Below are 20,235 nucleotides of genomic sequence, written 5' to 3'. Positions count from 1 at the left end.
TCAAAGCCAAAAAAATAAAAAAAAAAAGAAATTTAGGCTGAGTTGCTTAGATTCACAATTTTTCTTCTCTAATCACTAATTCTCTCTTTTCTTCTCTTCTCTAATCTCTAATCTCTCCTTCATGGCCTAAATTCAATCTCTAATTTCTCCTCCAACATCTGCCTCCAACTTTAAAATTCAACCTTTAGCATCGAGATTGAAAGCTTGTTAATCATGATATGACGACATGCCTCCAACTCCAACATTTTCCTTTAAGATCACAAACTTGTACTAACATGCCTCTACCTCTAGCTCCAACAATCCAAGCATCTAGCTTTTGAAGTCGAAATTCCAAGCACCATTGACAAATTAATGTTTTATTTATATAATTGCACATATAAATTTTATTTTTTATGTCATCGGTTCGACTGTCGGTCTAATCGGTTGGACCATAAAAACCACAACCCGTTGCTCTTTCCGGTTCGATGTCCGGTCCGAGTTTCAAAACATTGGTTGTGTGTCCCCTAAAGGTTCAGAGAGAATTAAAACCCAAAAAAAAAAACAACAATGTTTTTAACCTTTTTCTTTTGTCCGGATGTTCCAGAAATGGCTGTTTTAGTGTTTTAAATGTGTAACATTTGACAACCACAGCAACAAAGATGGTGATAATTTACAAGCAGATTCTATACATACCCAAAGTAAGTTTATTATATAAATATCAAAAGTATTATTAAAAAGACATGTCAAATAATTAATATATGAATAATGTTAATTGCTAATTGCCTTCTAAGGAAAATTAGCAGTACCTTTGGAAAAAAAAATAGGAGAAAATTCTCTACTCTTCCTTTCCCAACCTCTTTCCCTCCTTTTCTTTTATAACCACGAGATTAACATCTTAAAAATCTAGATTTGATATCATACAAAATATTTTTTGATTTTTTTTCACTACAATTTTAAACTGTTCAAATTAAATTTTAACAACTTGAATGGTTGGTACATATGCCATGAAACTTGCTATATTTAATTTGGACGTGCAAGCAGTTCTAGACATTCTTTAGAAAATGAGGGAAGACAATACACACACACACACACACACACACACACACACACACACACAGACAATTAATCGCAACACAAATGAATAAATTATAACGACATCACGATCCATTATGGTGATGCTCAAACCTATTATATAGGTGTACAAATTCACAAGTCTAGTCGGTTTTGTTATCAACCTAATTTTTTCCCTTCAGTAATGCTGCTTTTTTTGCGAATATTAGACATTACGGTTTACTCCGTTTGAAGTATTTGAACCTGTACACATGGATGAAGAGCATGCTTCCTAGTCCAGTTCATAATTCTAAGCTAATGAATCGGTCAACTGAACACGCGTGACCTCAAGTTCACATTGAGGGCAGCAAGTCAGGATCAGATGGTTGCAGGCTTTCAATCTTCCCAAAATTTGCATTGTCCAGGGGTTACGACCGGACGAAACCGTCCGTTTTCATCCAGAAAAGCAATAACTGACACCTGATAAATCACAAGATCGGGAAGACGCTGCAAAACAACATCATTCAATTACTAGTAAGGTGGATCCACCATTACATGTTTTTCATTGCACTCCTAAACATGGTCTTAGATTTCACTTAAGCAAAAATCTCTTGTTTTATTTTAGGTACCCTTCGGACTGATGAACTTGGATTTTACATTTAAAATTTCATATTTCAAATCTCACTTCTAAAATTCATGCATTTAAAATTCTTTTTCTGGATAGTTTAAAAAATTTTAAATGAAAAAAAAAGAGTTAAGATTTGAAATGAAACAAAACAATTAAGATTGATTATTCACCTCTATTTTTCAATTCACAAGAAATGAGAAAAGACATAAAGTCATAGAGTTGTCACAAACAAAGAGCTCAAGATTTGAAATGATTGAAATTTCAAATGAATAGGGTGTGAAAGAATTTGAAATTATAAAAGAATTATAATAAGAAATAGATCAAATCCAAATTTATAATTTGTGTATCCAAATGAGAGATTCCCATGAAGACAAATTTGTTAATTCTCATGAACCAGGTAAATCAACATCCACAAGAACCCATTATCTTGTAAAAGAGTTTATTCCAAGTCCACAAATAACAACTCTGAATAATTACGTTGTGTCAAAGTTCAGTTTATGTTCATGAGTTACAGAATTAAGTTCTTGAACATGCATATTATGTATTTGTGTCATGACTTACAATCTTGCAAGCACAAAATAAATTTCAATTATAACAATACAAAAAAAAAAAAGAAATACATACAAACAAATTTTGAGATGCATGGGAGATATACTTACTTTCAACTTCAACTTGTAAAGTGCCTTACGAAAGAAACTCTGACGAACTCTTATATCCTTATTTGGTGCCGTATATATTCGTCTTACTCCTTGGATTTTCATCCCGCGAATGCCTTCGTCAAACACTGCAGGAAGAATTTTCTTTATATTTAATTTTTCTGATCAATATGTCCATTTCATGTTTGGGTTTTGGTGTATGCTAATTCGAAGATGCTTACCCAGGACATGAAGAAAAGCAAGAAGACATAACCCCAGAAGCAATACATAATACTGATAAACTATTTTACGATAAATTACAAGTAATATCCTTCTAATCATATCTCATCAAACACATTAAACTTCTACATAATATGTGAGTTCGTTTTAAGAAATTTTAGTCATTCTTTAGCACAATAAATTAATAGGCTTGTACAAGAAACTAACAAGTCTTACTAAATACAGAAATAAAGTCATCATCTGACATTTTATGTTAAGATATTTTTATGGGGAAAACTAATTTAAAAAATGTGTTGCTAAAGAAATTATTAGATATTTTAAAATTAAGAAAGGTACTGAGTTTAATTTGGCAAAAGACCTCTTAATTAACATTCCTAAAAACTAAGTAAATAACATAACACAATGATGTCGTATAATCTATATAACTGACTCTACCTAGTGGGATAAGGTTTGTTATTATTGTTGTTGTGTTTGTTTCAATGTTTTAATATACCCATGGTGATGACGATGACAAAGATTTGATATCACAGACAAGATGCAACACAGACCTGAGCCATATTTTCCAGTACCCAAAGTAAGTTCCAGAGGACCACCATAGTCTTGAAGGAATCCTTCCTTGTTAAAAACATGGTACATGAATGCAACCTACAAACCACGAGAATATTATTACAAATCCAAGCCAATTAATTAATTAACACAAGAAATAAGTTATTAATATTGTTGGGAAAAAAAATGGTTATTGGTACATCTGTGGTGAAACTTGTTATTTGTTCCTGCAAGCAGTAATAAATATTATTTACAAAATGAGTTAACATAATATATACTGATATCTAACTCAATACAAATAAATAATTATAAAAACCCCACAATCAATTCTTGAAAGTCGAACCTAATATAGTAGAGGTGTAGAGCTTCACAAGTTAACATGCTCCATGCATTTTTATTCTCATAAAGATTGATTAAATTTTATAAAAAAAAAAGGGTCAATATTAAACTATGTACATACATGTAGAAGAAATCATGCAATTTCTTTTTCATTGACTGATAGCAATGGACTAGAACAAAATTGTGTTAGCTAACACAAGTTATTTAATTAAAAATCAAAATTAGAAGCAAATATTAAGGTAACTAAACACACAGTCCTTATTAAAGGTAAATTGTGGTGATATTGTACTTATTGTAAATATTCTTCTCTCTCTACTGGGAGTTAATAGCCACTATTATTAACTAAATAGTCAGGTTTTGCAGGTCTAATCTGATAACAAACTTCTTCCTTTCTAGATATTGGTGCCAATGTTGCACAGCCAGCACCACTGCCATCAACTCTTCTCATAAATGAGAGATTTTGATGTCTTTCAGCCAATCCCTTGCTGTGGGGAAAAAAAACAATTGGCTGTCCTTGTTGCTACGCATAACAATGATTCTCCTGTAGTATTGTGAAGAACTTCTTCAAGTGCTACACATAATGATCAAGATTAGAGCTATAAATCAAGGCATCATCAAAGAAAACTAAAACAAACATAAGGTTTAAAGATGCCGCTCATGGCTTCCTTGAAAGGTTGCTGGTGCATTAGTTAAACCAAATGTCATCACCAACTAGTCAACCACTCATAATGTTCGTTATGCATCTTAAAAGTTGTCTTGTGGACATCCTCAGGCACCATTCTAATTTGATGATACCCAACTCTCAAATCAAGCTTGGTGAACCATCTTGCAGCGCTCAATTCGTCAAACAATTCTTCAACCAGTGGAATGGTAGACTGGTTCTTCATGGTCTTCTTATTCAACTCCCTATAGCCAATGCACATTCTCCAAGTGCCGTCCTTTTTCTCGACTAAGACTATATAGGAGCTGAAAATAGGGAATAACTCTCTTGAATCACCCCAGTTTGCAACAATTCTCCCATCAACCCTTCAATGACATCCTTTTGAGCCGAAGGACATCTATAAGGCTTCAAACTGATGGGATTTGTGCCTTCTTGAAGCACTAGAGGGTGATCATGGCCTTTTCTGAATGATGGCAGCCCTTTTGGGTCTTCAAAGGGGTCTGAAAACTCTTGCAGAGTGCTGTAAACTGCCCTCTGGAGCCTTGTTGCAGGTCTGGACAGAAAAGCACTGAACCTTTTCTTGGTTTTTTTGTCACTAATTGCAACAAGAATACTTGTTCTTCTTGCAGATCCCAAATTTCCATATTCTTGGATTGCACAACCATCAACATGTCGGGAGGGGCAATACCAGAAAAACATAGGCGGTTTCTATAATCCCAAAAAGCATTTTTATTACTTTTGAACCATTTAAGGCCCAATACTATATCATATGTATGCAACTCAAGAATTCAAAAATCAATTGTAAATCCAACCCTGCATCCTCCATTTGAAACTCTTCCAAATCCCATAAACATTGAGTTTTCTTCCTCCATCTACCTCAACCCAAGATGCATTTGTTCCATCAGGCTACCAAGTTTCTTGTCTAATTCAAGGTCCAACAAATCACATGTACTACAGTTGTCAAGACTCAATGGTTCCATCGAGCTGCCAACCAAGTTTCTCAGCTAATTCAAGGTCCAAGAAATCATGTGTACTTCTGTTGTCAATCAGAATTTGCAGCTGTCTTTTCCCATAATTCCCTGTAACTCACATAGAAGAAGCTCCCTCGAGCTGCCAGCCAAGTTTCTTGGCTAATTCAAGGTCCAAGAAAGCATGTGTGCTGTTGTCAATCAGGATTTGCAGCTGTCTTTTCCCACAACTCCCTGTAACTCACATAGAAGAGGCTCCATAAACACCTTCAATCACATGCAATGAGATGAGAGGTCTATCATCATCATCTTCTTCTTCAATTATTTCTTCCAAACTGAAATCTTGATTGTCCTCCAATTTAATAAGCTGAAGCTGCATTTTCTGTCATTGAGGACATTTATGATCTCTTGAGAACTTGCCATGCCAATAGAAACACAAATGCTTTGATCTAAGCTCTGCCTCTTCCTCTGCAGTCAAGGTTTTCACGTGAGAAGCAGAATTCTTATGCAAAGAAGTATATTTTTGAGATAAAGAAGCCGACTTCCCCTTTGTTAACGCATTCTTGTAGCGTGTACAAGAGTTTTGATGAAAAGCTTGATTATTGGTGCTGGCCGATGCTCGTTGTGCAATCGCACGTTGCTGTTCGGCTTTCTCAACCTATCTTTGCAAAGAGATCTCATGCATATGTGCAAGGCCACAGGCTTCTCTCATGGTTCTGGCTTAAGGAGGCGTACTAGGCTCACAAACCCTTCTTGAAGCCAGCTATTTATGCATCAACCTTGAAGTCAAGTAACCTCAATTTATAAAAAAAACTTGATCGAACTCATTGTTGTAGTCCGCTAAACTCCCATGCTGCCGAAGACGCATAAGGTCATCCATGGGAGCTCCATGCACAGGCACGAAGCATTCTTTGAAGAGTTCTCCATATGCGACTGATTAAGCTGAAGAATTAAAAAAGAGTTATATATCATTTCCTAGGGGCTATGGGAAGGGAAAGGGTGTAGAGAAAAGCAACACCAGTGGACTAAAGAATTATCCTCCAATAGAAAAGAGAATTAGCCAAAGGTTCCCAGCCTTAGGGGAAAAAGTGACGTATGAATAGGAATTAGGTGCAGCTAGGACTCTATTCAGCCTTTTGTAACTTTTTGGGTCTGTAAATCTTTCCCTCTGGCTGGAAAGAAGGGTGCGAAGTATTTTAAATATTCAGATTGGTGAGGAGAGTTATGGCCTCTTGAAAGTCTAGTGTATTGGGGTGGAAGAAGTCATCTTTCTTCATCGTTTTATCTTCTGCATAGTGTGTTTGTGAGTGGCTAATGGCTTATGCTTGTGTTACCGTTTTGTGAGTGCATTTTGTGCTGTCCCTGTAACTATAGTTTAAGTGTAGTGTATGAGGGATATGAGTTTGGCTCGAATCATCATTATCCTTGTAATCAAACATTGTTATTTAGCAATAGTATTTTCAATCCCATTTGTTGTGTATTGTTTTGGTTTTCTGCTAATTTTAAGTTTTAGAGGAGAGGGTTCCATCAGCGACCCAGTCAGGTTCATTCCCTTCTTGCGACGCCTCACATGCCATATGCCATTGAAACGCTATATCATCAAGATGCATACTTGCCATCTGGACCTTCGATTCTTTTGGTATGTTGTCAAGTTTAAAAGAGACGCTCAAACTTTCAAGCGAGCGAAGAACATTGCTTCTTGTGAGTATTGGAAACTCCATTATTGTGAACTATGTTAGTCGTCGATAGTCATCATGCTAGTAGCCATCGTGTCCACTCTGCCCATTGCGTCCTTTATTCCCATGGTTTGAGAAGCCTTGCTCTTTGTCACGCATCAGCAGCTGGAATTAATTACCATCTCTGTCAAGATATCAACTTGCCCTTTGTTCAATTTTGTTGATTCTGTCAATCATTGCACGTTGAGTCTTCGATCTTGTTTCTACCACCATAAACTTCTGAATCAGAGTTGTGTTTGCCAAGGACTAGCCTGGCTCTAGATACCACTGTTGTAGGTTTATAACATGAGAGAGAGAGAGGAGAGAGAGAGGTGCATAAGAGAAGAGAAGGTTGAGAAAGACGAGAGAGAGCAGAGAGAGAGACTAGAGAATTCTGAAGAATGCTCTGAATATTACTGATATGAGATAATGAAATTGATTTACATAGGTATATATAGCCCTCTAATCCTATGATTGCTCACCTAACGCCCTTACCCCTTCTAACGGCTAATTACTCCTAAAGTCACTAGCTAACAAACAATAACAGTAACAAACATTCAATATTACAATTATACAACAAATTTCCACGTAAACCTTCTTTTTGAAGGACAAGGCCCTTTTTTTTTTTTTTTTTCGGTAGAGAAGGAGAGAGAGTTACCCTATCTCCATCTGCAGCGATATCTTCACCAAGGCCATATAGAACGTCCACTATATCTGCATAGATAAGTGTAAGCAGAATGAATCCTACATCATGCCTTTCTTTATGGTTCAAGGGAGGAACATATATACATAATCCTCTATATGCATGACACTGGATGCTATAAATTATAATTCTTTTGACAAAAATATTCGTAGCTAAAAAGTGTATTATATTTATCCAAATTGATCAAGTTATATTAATCTCCAAAGAAATAAAATTACTCTATGAACAAAAAAATAAATTGAAAAAAAAGGGCAACCTCAAGTGTTAGTTTAATCTAGTAATTTGGGCTTTATCTTTTAAATTTAGTATTCATATAGAGCTCGATAGATCATTTTAGTTTTTGTTTTTCTTTTAATAAAATTGATATTGTTGAACGAGACCTCTTAATTAACAATATTTTTAAAGACTGGATTGATGATAAAGTATAATAATATCATGTAACTCATATAGTCAATCTTACTTAATAGAATAAGGCTTGTTTTGTTGTTTCCTCTTATAAAATAATGAAAAAAACTCAAGCCCAAAGATCAATTGACACTAGGCCTTAGTGGGGGAAAAGAATCATGATACCCTAGTTGGGTGGGCTGGGCATAACAGACAAGACACGCCCACATGACATTAGCTCACATTATTTAAAGTGCTTTGATTTTTTTAATTAAAAAATTGTGGGGATAATTTGAATTATTTGAACTCTATAAGGACAGAATATAACATTTCAAGAACTTGTAGGGAGATTTTATTTTCCTGTGTCTTTATATAAATTTACCAAAAACTTTTAGAGAGAGACCTAACCAATATGAGAAACCAACTCATCCCGACTATAGTCAATAATATGAAGTGAGAGCCAATACATAGCTGGACCCAACCAGTCACACTCATAAAAGAGTTATAAGCATTTTACAATAATTATTTTAAAATGAAAAATCATTTAAAGCTTTTAGAAAGATATAATAGGACTAAATACAAGCAAAACATTAATATTAAATAAAACTTATTTAAAATTAAATGGTATGTTGCAAAAAACCTCCTTGAATTTTGATCCATGCAATTAACATCCTAGACTTTTATTATCATTGACTATATAACATCTTAAACTTTTTTTTTTTTTTTAAGGGCACAGATATGGTCTTTAAATTTTGAGTTACGTGCAAAAATGAAACAATCTCTCTAAATTTAACTCACAGACACTAATCAGATTACATTTGGGAGCAAATCTTCTAAATTTGAGATCCGTGAATTTTTGTGAAGTTTTCATTTTTTTGATATTATCCTCATTTTATTATTTTTTATAAAACAAAAAATCTTCTCTCTTCCTTAAAAAGGCAAACTTCATAAAATTCATGATTCTCAAATTCAGAGGATCCATTTCCCATTACATTCTATGAGTGAAATAACATGCAAACTAACAACGGAGTTCTAAATAAATTTAAAAGTTTTGCGGAAAACATAAATTGGCACAAGCATGATACAAATGAATTGGTACAAATATGATACACATAATTTACCCAAAACTAAACTATAAAAACAAAACTTTCCCAAAAAGAGAACTAATAATTTCTCATATGAAAACTTGCCAAATGAAAATTGAGAAAACTAAAAATAACATTTAAGTTAGAGACAAAATATGAAAATAATAAGACTTACTTTCTTTACCAGTTCGATTCGGCACTGGCGGGGACATCATCTTAAATGACATGTTCTTAATATGCCCTGTATTGAGAGACAAATATATATATATATATATATATATGGAGGTCAATTAACTAGAAATTATAGCCACAATAAAAGTAGAAAATGTGCAAATCATTATCATAACCCGTTGTAATATCATTTATTCTTTATTTCTCCAAGAGGAGGAAATAAATGAGAATTTCTTAATTCATAGGATAAACTGTATCTATATAATAATGAAAACACCAACAAGCTGCACAATTTACAAATCTATATATTAATGTCAAATCTGAGCAACCAAACATGTTTCTTTTTTTGATATATAAAAAAAAAAAGAAATCAAACATGTTTCTTCTAAACCTTCTCCAGGTAGTAGGAAAACTTTCCCATAATCAAAATCCGAACACTTTCAAGCTACTCTCCCGGCAGAAGAAAATAAACCAAGCTTTCCTTGCTAGTTCATCATCAAATGTTTATAGAGGTTCTCTAGCATGTACAACTGAATATAGTAATTCTAATCTGCCATGTGAAAATGCATAATGTATACACAACGAATCATGAATAAAATAATAAATATAAATTTACATAACCTTCATATAAATACTCTGAAAAATTGTGTTACAAGAGGAAAAACAGAAATAAAAATAGCAACCATTTTATACATTATGAACAGATACCCTAGGAAATTGCAACCAATTGCCAAAAAGCACACGCCTTTTGCTTGAGAATGGCGCGAGCACTTGAGTGAACCCATCGCCTCTCTTCACGAGGCGATGAGACTGTTCTGCATCTCACCTCAGCGCCTAAGGCACAAAAGCGAGTGCCTTTAACAACACTGCCAATACTTCAAATTCGAATTCCCCTTTGAATTCAGTACCTTGGCTGATGAACCAATTGCAAGAAAAAGGTCCTACTCAACTTTCTAGAAATGTTAAATTCAAATTTGTCCACAATGATCCAAAGCTTTAAAGGAATCTTATATGCAAAATATCTCTCATGATCTAAACAAATTTGGATCCCCCTCTGGTCACCACAAGGGAAAATAATGATAGAGAAAGTGAGAAAGCGGTCGTATCACAGATAGGAAATCGTCTTCAGCTTAAAGTTGATTACTACAATTAAAAATGAGTTTATTGGCTATGTGTCAAATGGCCCAAACAAAAAAGATTTATGTGACCATACTGAAAACGAACCGTGTTTTATAAAAATCATCTTCCAAGGGAAACTTTGGGCATATGAGACATGCTTTTGCAAAAGTATGAATATAAATGACATAACCCACTTCCAATCTTAGCCGCAATGGAGCCAAATATTCAGGATACTAGTAACTTTTTGCCCACTCCAGATACCTCTTTTGACAGATGGAGAAACGCCACAGTCAAATACCAAGCTCCTAATTTATTCTCAAAGTAACACAAGGAAGGAAGATTGCACAGCAATTCCGACTTACTATAAACTGAAATCTTCAATGACCCTTATAAAACAATCTATAAATTCAATATTTCTGTAGCCTTAAAAAACCAAGTTCAGTTTCATCCTGTAATCACCCTGAAAATTTGAGATCAAAGACATACGCCCATTAAAATGCTTTTGAGGAGTTCAATTCATTAGATAAAATCCTTCGTGACAGAAATTAAACATGGTGAAGTAGATAAGCACTTCATCGAACATAAAATAAAAAGATGTGTTTATTGCTTCTCTACATGAAATCAAATTAAATAAATATTGATTAAGGGGCTCAATAAGAATTTTAACAGACTAATAATTAATAATGATGAATCGATTCAGGGAATACTTCATCGCCGTTTCCTTTATCCTTCTAATCTTATTTTATAGCAGAAAAACACTCAAGACGGTGAATCAGGTACACAGAATTGTGTTTAATAAATTAAATATTCTATCCATGATACGAAAATTTATATCTACAAGAGATTAAACGAATGTGGCTCCAACACGTTTGGTTCTTCTTGGTGCTTCAATTTTCCCAAACAGAGGAGGCAACCATCAGATTTGCAATTTCATCAAGGCGTTAAGAGGAGCCTATAGATGGATGAAAGGGGTTGCTATCGAGAGAATGAAGAAGACAAACCGATAAGAGAGGGCAAACTTACGTGGATGAAGACGGCAGAAGAAACGCCGAGGAACACCGGAGAGACTAATTAGCGAGAGCGCACACAAAAACGGAGAACCGGCGAAAGAGCAGAATTGGAACTCTGGTCTGATGAACTGTATCAGGACTGCATGCAAATGATTGAATGGCACTGAATTTCAACCTAACTCAGAGCCTGATTTAGGATTGAACAAGGCAATTTATAATCTAGTCTGATCCAGTAATAACCTAAAGATTAACCGACCTGAATTTGGATCATAGGAATGAAAGACTGATTTTATTAGTCCAATACTTATTTAATTTTTTTTTCTTTTTTCCCTATGAGAGGCAATAATTCATTTCAATTTAATAAACTCAATTAAGATAATAAAAACACTCATAATCATAATAAATCTATAATAATTTCTAACATAAAAAAATATTTCAATTACAATATAAATAATTTAAATTTATAACTTCAACAAAAACAGCATTCAAGAAAGTTTAACAACACTATATTATAATAATAATTTAAAAACAAACTTAACAAATTTTCATGCAGTATCAATTATACTTGAAGCATTTTTCAAAAATAAATTATATACACATATATAAAGTGATTAGTAAGTGTAAAAATATAATATATAAATTGAATTAAGAGACATAAAATAAAAAAATATTACCTACAACATTAACAACATTGTCAATCTCTTGAAAATTGTCAAACTCATCAAGCCTAGAGACAAACTCTGAGAGAGATTGTCCTGCAACTAGCCAATTATGGGCACAAATGAGTGCTTCAGTCATCTTAAGAGATAAAGAACTCCTATAATAATCAACAATACATCTTCTAATGCTAAAAGCTAATTCAGAGATAATTGTAGATATTGGTATAGCCAATACATCTTGTGCTATTACTCTATACTTGGTAGAATTAACCTTCCACCATATCAAGATATCAAAAGTATCATCATCATCATCATCAATAGGGATATCTTCAGATGTATTAGCAAAAAGGTATATATCCACCTCTAATTGGGTATTAACTAATGAGCTTTTTTGCTTCTAGGATGCTAACCATCTACAACTTGTAATGTTCGCTTTGACATTATCAGAACAACACTCATATATCATTGAGATAGCTAAGATTAAATAGAATCCCCTACTAAAGCTATCACAACTCAAGGGTTTGAAGATATTTAGTTTAAAACATTAAGATCCTAAGAATTTTTTTTTAAATATTGTTTGAGCTCAAACTATAGTTAAAAAAATCAATTTATAACAAGTACGAAAGCATGAAAATCAAACCACGTCAAAATTAGCTAAAAATGCCATTTTTCAATAAATACTGGTTTGTCTGCCGAGGTGGATGGCATAGAGGAATGAATCCCTCGAAGGCCTCTTGTGTCGCAGCGCAACAATCACGTGCCGCGACATGGACCTACTGTCATGGCTTCTCTCCGAACTTCTAGAGCATGCCGTTTCACCATCCAACATTCGATTTCAGCAATTTAAGTGTCTACATGAAGCTCGTTGAGTCCTCTAGCTAATGGCACCAGTTTCACACTTAAATAATTATTCGTTTAAAAGATGGACACCTAAATCCAAAATGGTTCATTTTCACAACGAAACACACACTATGGTGTCCAACTCACAATATCAAATGCTATTAGCCCCAGAGACACCTTGACTACTTCAAATAGACTACACACCACATAAAAATTCAATTATAACACCCAATTGAGCATTTTCATTCAAAATGACCATTGAAACCTCAATTTACAACAACATGAAAGGGTGGATAAATTCTAACACACATGTCACTTGGTCATTTTGGCACACAAAACACTTAAAATATATATCACATGTAAGCAACTTGGCCAAGCACACACTTAATCCGCAACATCAATCTTAGATCAAGACATACATACTTATCACAAGATTCACACAAGTAATATCCAAATAATGTCATGTTCTTAAGTTGGTAATATTTAGTGACAATATTTGTTATAATACCCAAAAAGAGAAAGGAAAAAGCTATATAATGATGCTCTTCACTCTTTAAATGCCCATTCTTTCCTTTTGCCCCTACTGGAGCTTTCACTTGTAAAATTTAACCACGAGGTGAGATAAATATCTTAGTAACCAATATAGTTCATCAAATATTTATTATCACAAATAACCATAAAAAAGTATTAAAACTATAGTAGTAACAACCATACTATAATTATGAGATAAGTATATCTTTTCACAACAAAACACATAGTTTCACACTAACATGATCATCTAACTACTAAACCTCCAATACTCCCCGGCATGAAACCATAAGCTCTCTTGGATCAATTGCTTGTTAACCTGAGCACACTTTTAATGGTAGAAATACCCGGCCAAAGGTAATCTAACTTGCCTACGGACTATGGTTTTTTTCCTCTTCACACACTTGTGATAAAGGCATCATTAACTCCTAACCACACCCTAATGGGCACTAAGGAGTTGCCAGACTGTCCGGATGTCTTATGATAACAGTTTCACATAATGCTACACTGGATGTCTCATGGTGTCAACTCAACCATATGAATTTTTCACTCATATATCTCCATACACACATATCCCCACATATCTCAGTTGAACTCCTACCCCCTATGATCATGTTTTTTCATAATTTTTACTACTTTTTATCATATTTTCACATCATAAACTGATATACATAGTATATACATTTCAATTAAAATCAATAACTATTTACAAATCAATTTTTTTCATGATAAAATCATTTATAATGTCAAATTATGCACAAAACTCTTCAAAACCACAACTTTATCATTTGTAATTACTTCTACACAATTATAATAGTTAATAAACACAATAAACTATATGGTTACCTCAATCCTTTATCACACAAAAAGGGTTACCGTGGCTCAATGTTAGCTCCACACGTTCTATACGCACGATATGGCTTGAGCAATATTCAATTTACACCAATAAGTGACAATTGTTAATTATCATTCCAGATAACTCCGAATTCTCTAGGTTCTAAGTGTCTAAAATACTCAAATTCCTTTTCTAACAACATCAACCATTCTATTAAACATTCCAACATACCAAATTTGCTAATCAATGTCCTACATTATCTCAAAATCCTTAAATTATACTTGGGGTTCGTCCAAACCTTTACCAAAAATTTTCAATCACCATAAAACTCATAAACTTAGGGTTAGAAGCTTGATTTAACTCCCTAAGATCTTAAATAAACTAATGGGTTAGGTTGAAACCTAAGGAAACCGAAATCAAAGCCCCCATTACCTTAAATGTTCAGATTTTCACATAAAAGAGGGAGAAAAGGGAATGTACAATTTATCCAATAGTGATTCAAGCTCCAAATGCCTTCAAAGTAGCCTAGGGATCATGCCTTAGCAAACTATAAGCTCTCCTCCGTCGCTCTCTCGTTATCTCTCTTTTGTTTTTCAAGTTTGATTCCTGATCTGATAAGTGCTGATTTTGCACGTGCGTCGCAGTGCATTGACACGCCCACCGTGACACATGGCATAAAAAACCCCACAAAATTTTAAACTCCCTTCCGTGTCATGACCTGCTTGAACATCGACCTAGCCCTCTTCTAAGAGTATCCAAGGATCTAAAAATAATATTAGTCTCCATAATGCTTACTGAATCGATAATTTATCTAAATTGACCAGATTACCCTTAAAAACACTGATAATTACTAATAAGAAAACTTAGAATGTTACACAACTAGGGTCTTTTTTTTTACCTTTATTTGCATTTGAAGTGTACATGTTAAGAGTATTTGGGGAGTTGGCACTATTAGACCTACTTGTATTAAGATCAATTGTTGCAGAGTATTCCTCAAATAGGCAATACAAAGTGTCTCTTGCCTTGTTCTTCATGGACATATAAAGGTTGGGGTTCGGAAAAAGTTGATTAAACACATGGTTAATATAGGCAAGCTTGTATTAAGGATTGAGAATCATAGCAATAATCAACAAAGAGTTCAAATTATCTACTACCCCTAACACTTACCATACTTACTCTTCATGCTCAAAGGCATCTCCCTATGAAAAAGGTTATCAGTTTCAATATTTTCATCTAACAACTCCTGAATTAAAATAATTTGATGGAAGCATATATGTGCAGTAACTTTCAGCATGCTAAAAAATTACAAAGTGACATCATAAAACACCTTCAAGAATTTAAGAAAGAACTATGCTTTATTTCAAGCTTGTTTGTTTGGAGAGCCATTATGCTTAGGAGGAGCTTGCCTAGAGTAAGGAAAAGCATCCATGTTTTAAGCATCCATGTTTTCTTTAGGTCTGGTACCTTGCCTATAAATATAGGCATCCATGCTACCATCTAAACAAGTAAAGTCACACTGAGCATGATGCTTGAAACCTTTGTTGAAGTAGTTAACAAAATTTTCATCCTTATCCTCTAATCTTTCAAATGCCTTTTGAAACTTCAAAGTAATATCCAATATTAAATATGTGGAATTTCATCTATTGTTGACATCTAGGAAAACAATACTTTTTGTGTCCAACATTTTTAATTTACAAACATCTTTAAATCTTTACAAGTGTGCAGGAAATGAATGATCTATCTCATATTTTACATATTTAACACTTGATTTTTGGCATCAAATTGTGCATATTAGGGTTTATTTCTTGATTTTTAGTTGTCTTTTACATATTAATTTTATAGACCCTAATAATGCTATTTGATGATTGTGTTGATACTTTCATACCCTAATTAAGATTTTGGGCATTAATTCTCTTTTCTTTCCTTTTTAATTCTCTTTTTAGAATTTATTTAGTTTTGTATTTTTTATTTTCAGACTCTTGAGAAAGAAAATTTAGAATTAAGGAATAAAGACTAAGTCAACCTTATAGGAGAATTCAAGATCAAGAGAAGGCTTATTTGGCATCTTAACTCTAGAATTGAAGAGGTTGTGATACTGGCACCTAATTTTAGAAATCAATTGGAGGAACTAATTAAATAAAATATTAAGAGCATGTATGTGACTATTGTGTGTGATTCAAATCTGATTTCAAGAAGAATCATTGCATGACATCATCATAAGGCTTAAATGGAGCATGTGTTGCGTGACATAAGTGCTGACATTGTGAGCATAAGGTGGCAGCTGGGAAGAGCTTCTTTGAATCATATTGTTTACACTTAAGTCACATATTCCAGCATCACATTTTTAGCTCATTTTCTCTTCAAATTGGCGCCACATTTTCCCCTATTTTCTAAATTTATTTGCTTATTTTTAATTCATTTTCTAGCTCATAATTAGCCATATTTAGATCTGGACCACTTTGGAATTATCACCCATTCATATGTATCACATATACATAAGCCTATATTTCATATTAAAGCCTCATTCTTCACATTCCACTCTCTCTCTTTAGCCACATTTTCTCTCAATTTTCGTCTATATTTTCCCTCCATGTCTCTAAACCTATTTTCTCTCTTCTCCTTCAACATCCACATTCTTCTTCATTCATCTCCATTTTCTAGATTTTGTCTTTCATTTTCCACCTTCAATCACTTTATCTAGACTTCTTCTCTTCATTCTTAATCCACATTTCATTCAGTGTCCATTCCTTTGTCCAGATTCAATACCATTTCATCTTCTTCTATCTCAATTCTAGATTTAGATTTCATCATTCCAGCACCATATTTTTGTCCATCAAGCTTTATAATTCTATATTCATCATGGTTTTTCATGCTTAAGGTTTGATTCAAGTAAAGAAGAAGAGCATGAGAGGCTAAGCACTGAGAGTTTCAAGAAGGATAACTTCACATTATAAGATTTCCAGATTTGTAATCTTCATTTATTTTCTTGATTTCATGTTCTTTTCTTGATTCTTTAAGGATTTTGAATTCTGCACCTAGTTTGTTTAAAGATTTTGTAATTCTAATTCAGATTTGAGGAGAATATAAATGTTAAATTTAGATTTTTATGCTATGTCCATATCTAAAATCTATGATTTAACTTGATGTTATAGGGTTATTTCATAAGTTCTTACTAATTCTTGTTTAAGTTCATGTTTAGACTTGAGTTAGATCCATATTGGTTGTATAAATTTGGCTTAAGGTGTTTTTCTTCCACTAGTTTTGGTTTGAAACTTGTATAGAACAAGGCTAGACACTGTGTTAATTCTAAATTTACTTGACCTAGATTCATTAATGTCCATTAAGTTTAATGGTGCACCACACTAAAGGCTTCTAAGTGTCTCATGTTAGGTTAATTAGGAAGATTTGTGTTGATATAATTCTAAAAATCAATGATTAATGTTAGGAAATCTAACTTGGGCTCATCATAATCAACATTCATTTTATTCCAATTAAAATAGAAATTTACAAACATTTATTGTTGCATTATAGAGTTAGTTGAGTCACTTGAAAATTCAGAATTTGTGGCATTTAAACAATAATTTGTATGCTTTGCACTCTAGGGAAATGACCTAGGACATTTAATTTGATAACCTAAGGTGACTAGAGTTCATCAATGAATGAACATATCTAATAAAATTTTGAATGGACTCAAAGGTATCTTTCAACTCCCTCAAACCTTTATTAACAACTAGATTAAGAATATGTGCAGAACATCATAGTTGTAAAAAATCACCATCATAAATAAGACCCTTCTAGTTCTTTAGATGTATTTTTAAGTAAGATAATGCTGTGTCATTGAAAGTTGCATTATCTATGACTATGGTGAACACATTTTGTATGCCCCAATCTGATAAACACCTTTCAATTATTTTACCTATTTTATCACCCTTATGATTCTCAACTACACAAAAATTGAGAATCCTTTTATGCAAGTTCCAATCATGATCAATGAAATGGGCTGTCAAACATAAGTAATTGAAGTTGTGAACTAATGTCCAACAATTTGTAGTGAGGCAAAGACGATTAGTACACTTTTTCAATAAATTTTTCAAGGTTCTGATTTCATCTAGATACAATTTACAAGCATTTCTAGCAATTATTGTTCTTAAAGGGATCTGAAGTTATGGTTTTAACCCCTTCACAAACTTTTTAAGGCCTTTCTTCTCAACAAGCTTAAATGGCATCTCATCACATATGATAAACTTAACTAGAGCCCTGCAACATCGTTTCTTATTGAACATGTGAGGTACTAAGCTTCCCTCTCGCGCACTTGGCGTCACATAATTCAACATAGAATGCTTTGTCATTTGTGTAGCTTTATGTAGATTCTTGGGACATTTTGGCACATGCCTCTTGAGGGATGTTAAACCATGCTTTCTTGGGTCACAAGTATAATCTAAATTATAGTAGTTGCATATACATCTAACTTCTCTATTTGTCTCCTCCAATGGTAACTTAGTAAAGTTTTCCCACACTTTTGATACCTTTCTTGCAAATTTTTTCCCCTTTCTACTACCTCCTGTAGCTTCATTTTCAGTTATAGTTGCAAGAAAAGGAAGACATTATATAGTAGTTTAGGGTTAAGGAGGAGGAGTAGGCGTCAAAGATGGTCCACAAGGAGTTAGAGTCACATTTTTACTAGTAAAAGGAGACAATTGAGGTTGGTCAATATTGGATGTTTGCTCAATATCCATCACTTTGCAAGGATAAAATACAAAATATTACCAATGACATTACAACCATAATTAAATAAAAATGCACACAAGAAATAAACATTAATTTTCCATAACACTAATTCCAAGAACTTGAAATTTTTCAATAACAATTGCACAATCTACTAATAATATCAAAATGTTGCAAAGGCTATTATGCATGCATTAATTTTCAACAATAAACTACCAAAAATCACATACATCAAAGTCATTAAAATGTGCAAATATATTGGCCAAAAGCACTCATTTGATTAGGGAGGATAGGAGATTAATGAGTTCTGTGCTAACTGATTAGGAAGATCAATGAGATCAATATGCAGCTATCAAGTATGCTATTACACATGCATTAATTTTCAACAATTAGGTACCAAAAATCCATTATACAAATTTTATAAAGATTTGTTTTTCATTATAGAAATAAGAAAGAGACAAACCCAGATCAAGGAACTTAAAATAGATACAAATGAAAATAGACAACTCAACAAATGACAACAAAAATAGAGAAAGGCCAACCAGACCAAAGTAAAAATAAAACTTTCTAAAAGTTGCAGCTCCTTCGCTTGAAAGTGCCAGACTTGGGTCAATGATCAAGACAAGTTTAGTAGTAAGAAATTTCATGAATGAAAATGTTAGACTTGGGTTAATGACCAAAACAATTTGATGAACACTCTTTGGATTCTATAACAAGGCAATCTCAAGTTGAAAATGCATCAAAAGAGAAGAATGTGTATGAAAATTCCCTCTACTCTATATCCAAAGATGAATCAGAGGTGTGACAAGCTCGACGATAAATTAGAGGTCAGGGTGATGGAAGGCAGGGGCGGGACGATAGTGTGATATGGTTGATGGTGAATCAGAGGCGAGAGGCAATGACTTGGTCCAGATGCGAGAGGCAAGAGTTGCTAGGGCTTGTGGCTTCATCTGTGAGAAACTGAGAATGAGAGTGGTTTGAGTTTGAGCGAGAATAAGAGTGAGTCACAGTGATCTGAGGGATATGGCGTGTAAAACTTCTGAATTAATAATTCATAAATTAATTTTAATCTTATTAGAATAATTGTATAGGACTAGACTAGACTACTTGGTTCAGATGGTTGGTCTCTAGCTTGGTCTTACCTAAAAAATTAGTCTTGTCTTGTTGGTCCTGTAGTACCGGCTTTTCCAGGACCAAACCGAGTTGGGTTTTCACATGTCGAATTGAATCACAAGACTTTTGCACAACTCTAGGTCACTGTATATTGAGCGAATGGGAACTCTTGTACTTTATTAACTCAATTTTAAAACTATTGTGATGCACTAAAAATTTAGGGTGTTTTTGGTTTTCAATTTCATATGATAAAAATTTATTTAAAAATTTTAATTATTTATTAAATTCAACAAAAGTAGATC

The 20,235-nt window shown here is 33.5% G+C and overlaps 1 protein-coding gene across 1 annotated transcript; it reads right to left on the bottom strand.

The window, feature by feature from the left end:
• Window positions 1-1,101: 1,101 nt before the first annotated feature.
• LOC129321745 (uncharacterized) lies at window positions 1,102-11,378 on the bottom strand. Its single transcript, XM_054967638.1, has 7 exons — window positions 11,247-11,378; window positions 9,109-9,174; window positions 7,420-7,475; window positions 3,279-3,305; window positions 3,081-3,177; window positions 2,317-2,441; window positions 1,102-1,536 (listed from the first exon to the last, which is right to left on the bottom strand). The coding sequence occupies exons 2-7, from the start codon at window positions 9,158-9,160 to the stop codon at window positions 1,426-1,428; spliced, it is 468 nt and encodes a 155-aa protein (XP_054823613.1). The 5' UTR covers window positions 9,161-9,174; window positions 11,247-11,378; the 3' UTR covers window positions 1,102-1,425.
• Between the last annotated feature and the right edge of the window lie 8,857 nt (window positions 11,379-20,235).

This window comes from Prosopis cineraria, unplaced genomic scaffold (genome assembly GCF_029017545.1).
Source record: "Prosopis cineraria cultivar Desert tree isolate PC_DT_omini unplaced genomic scaffold, ASM2901754v1 PC10, whole genome shotgun sequence".
Taxonomy (NCBI): domain Eukaryota; kingdom Viridiplantae; phylum Streptophyta; class Magnoliopsida; order Fabales; family Fabaceae; genus Prosopis; species Prosopis cineraria.
Note: the sequence above shows the minus strand (reverse complement) of the source record. Positions and strands in the feature narration are given on the sequence as shown.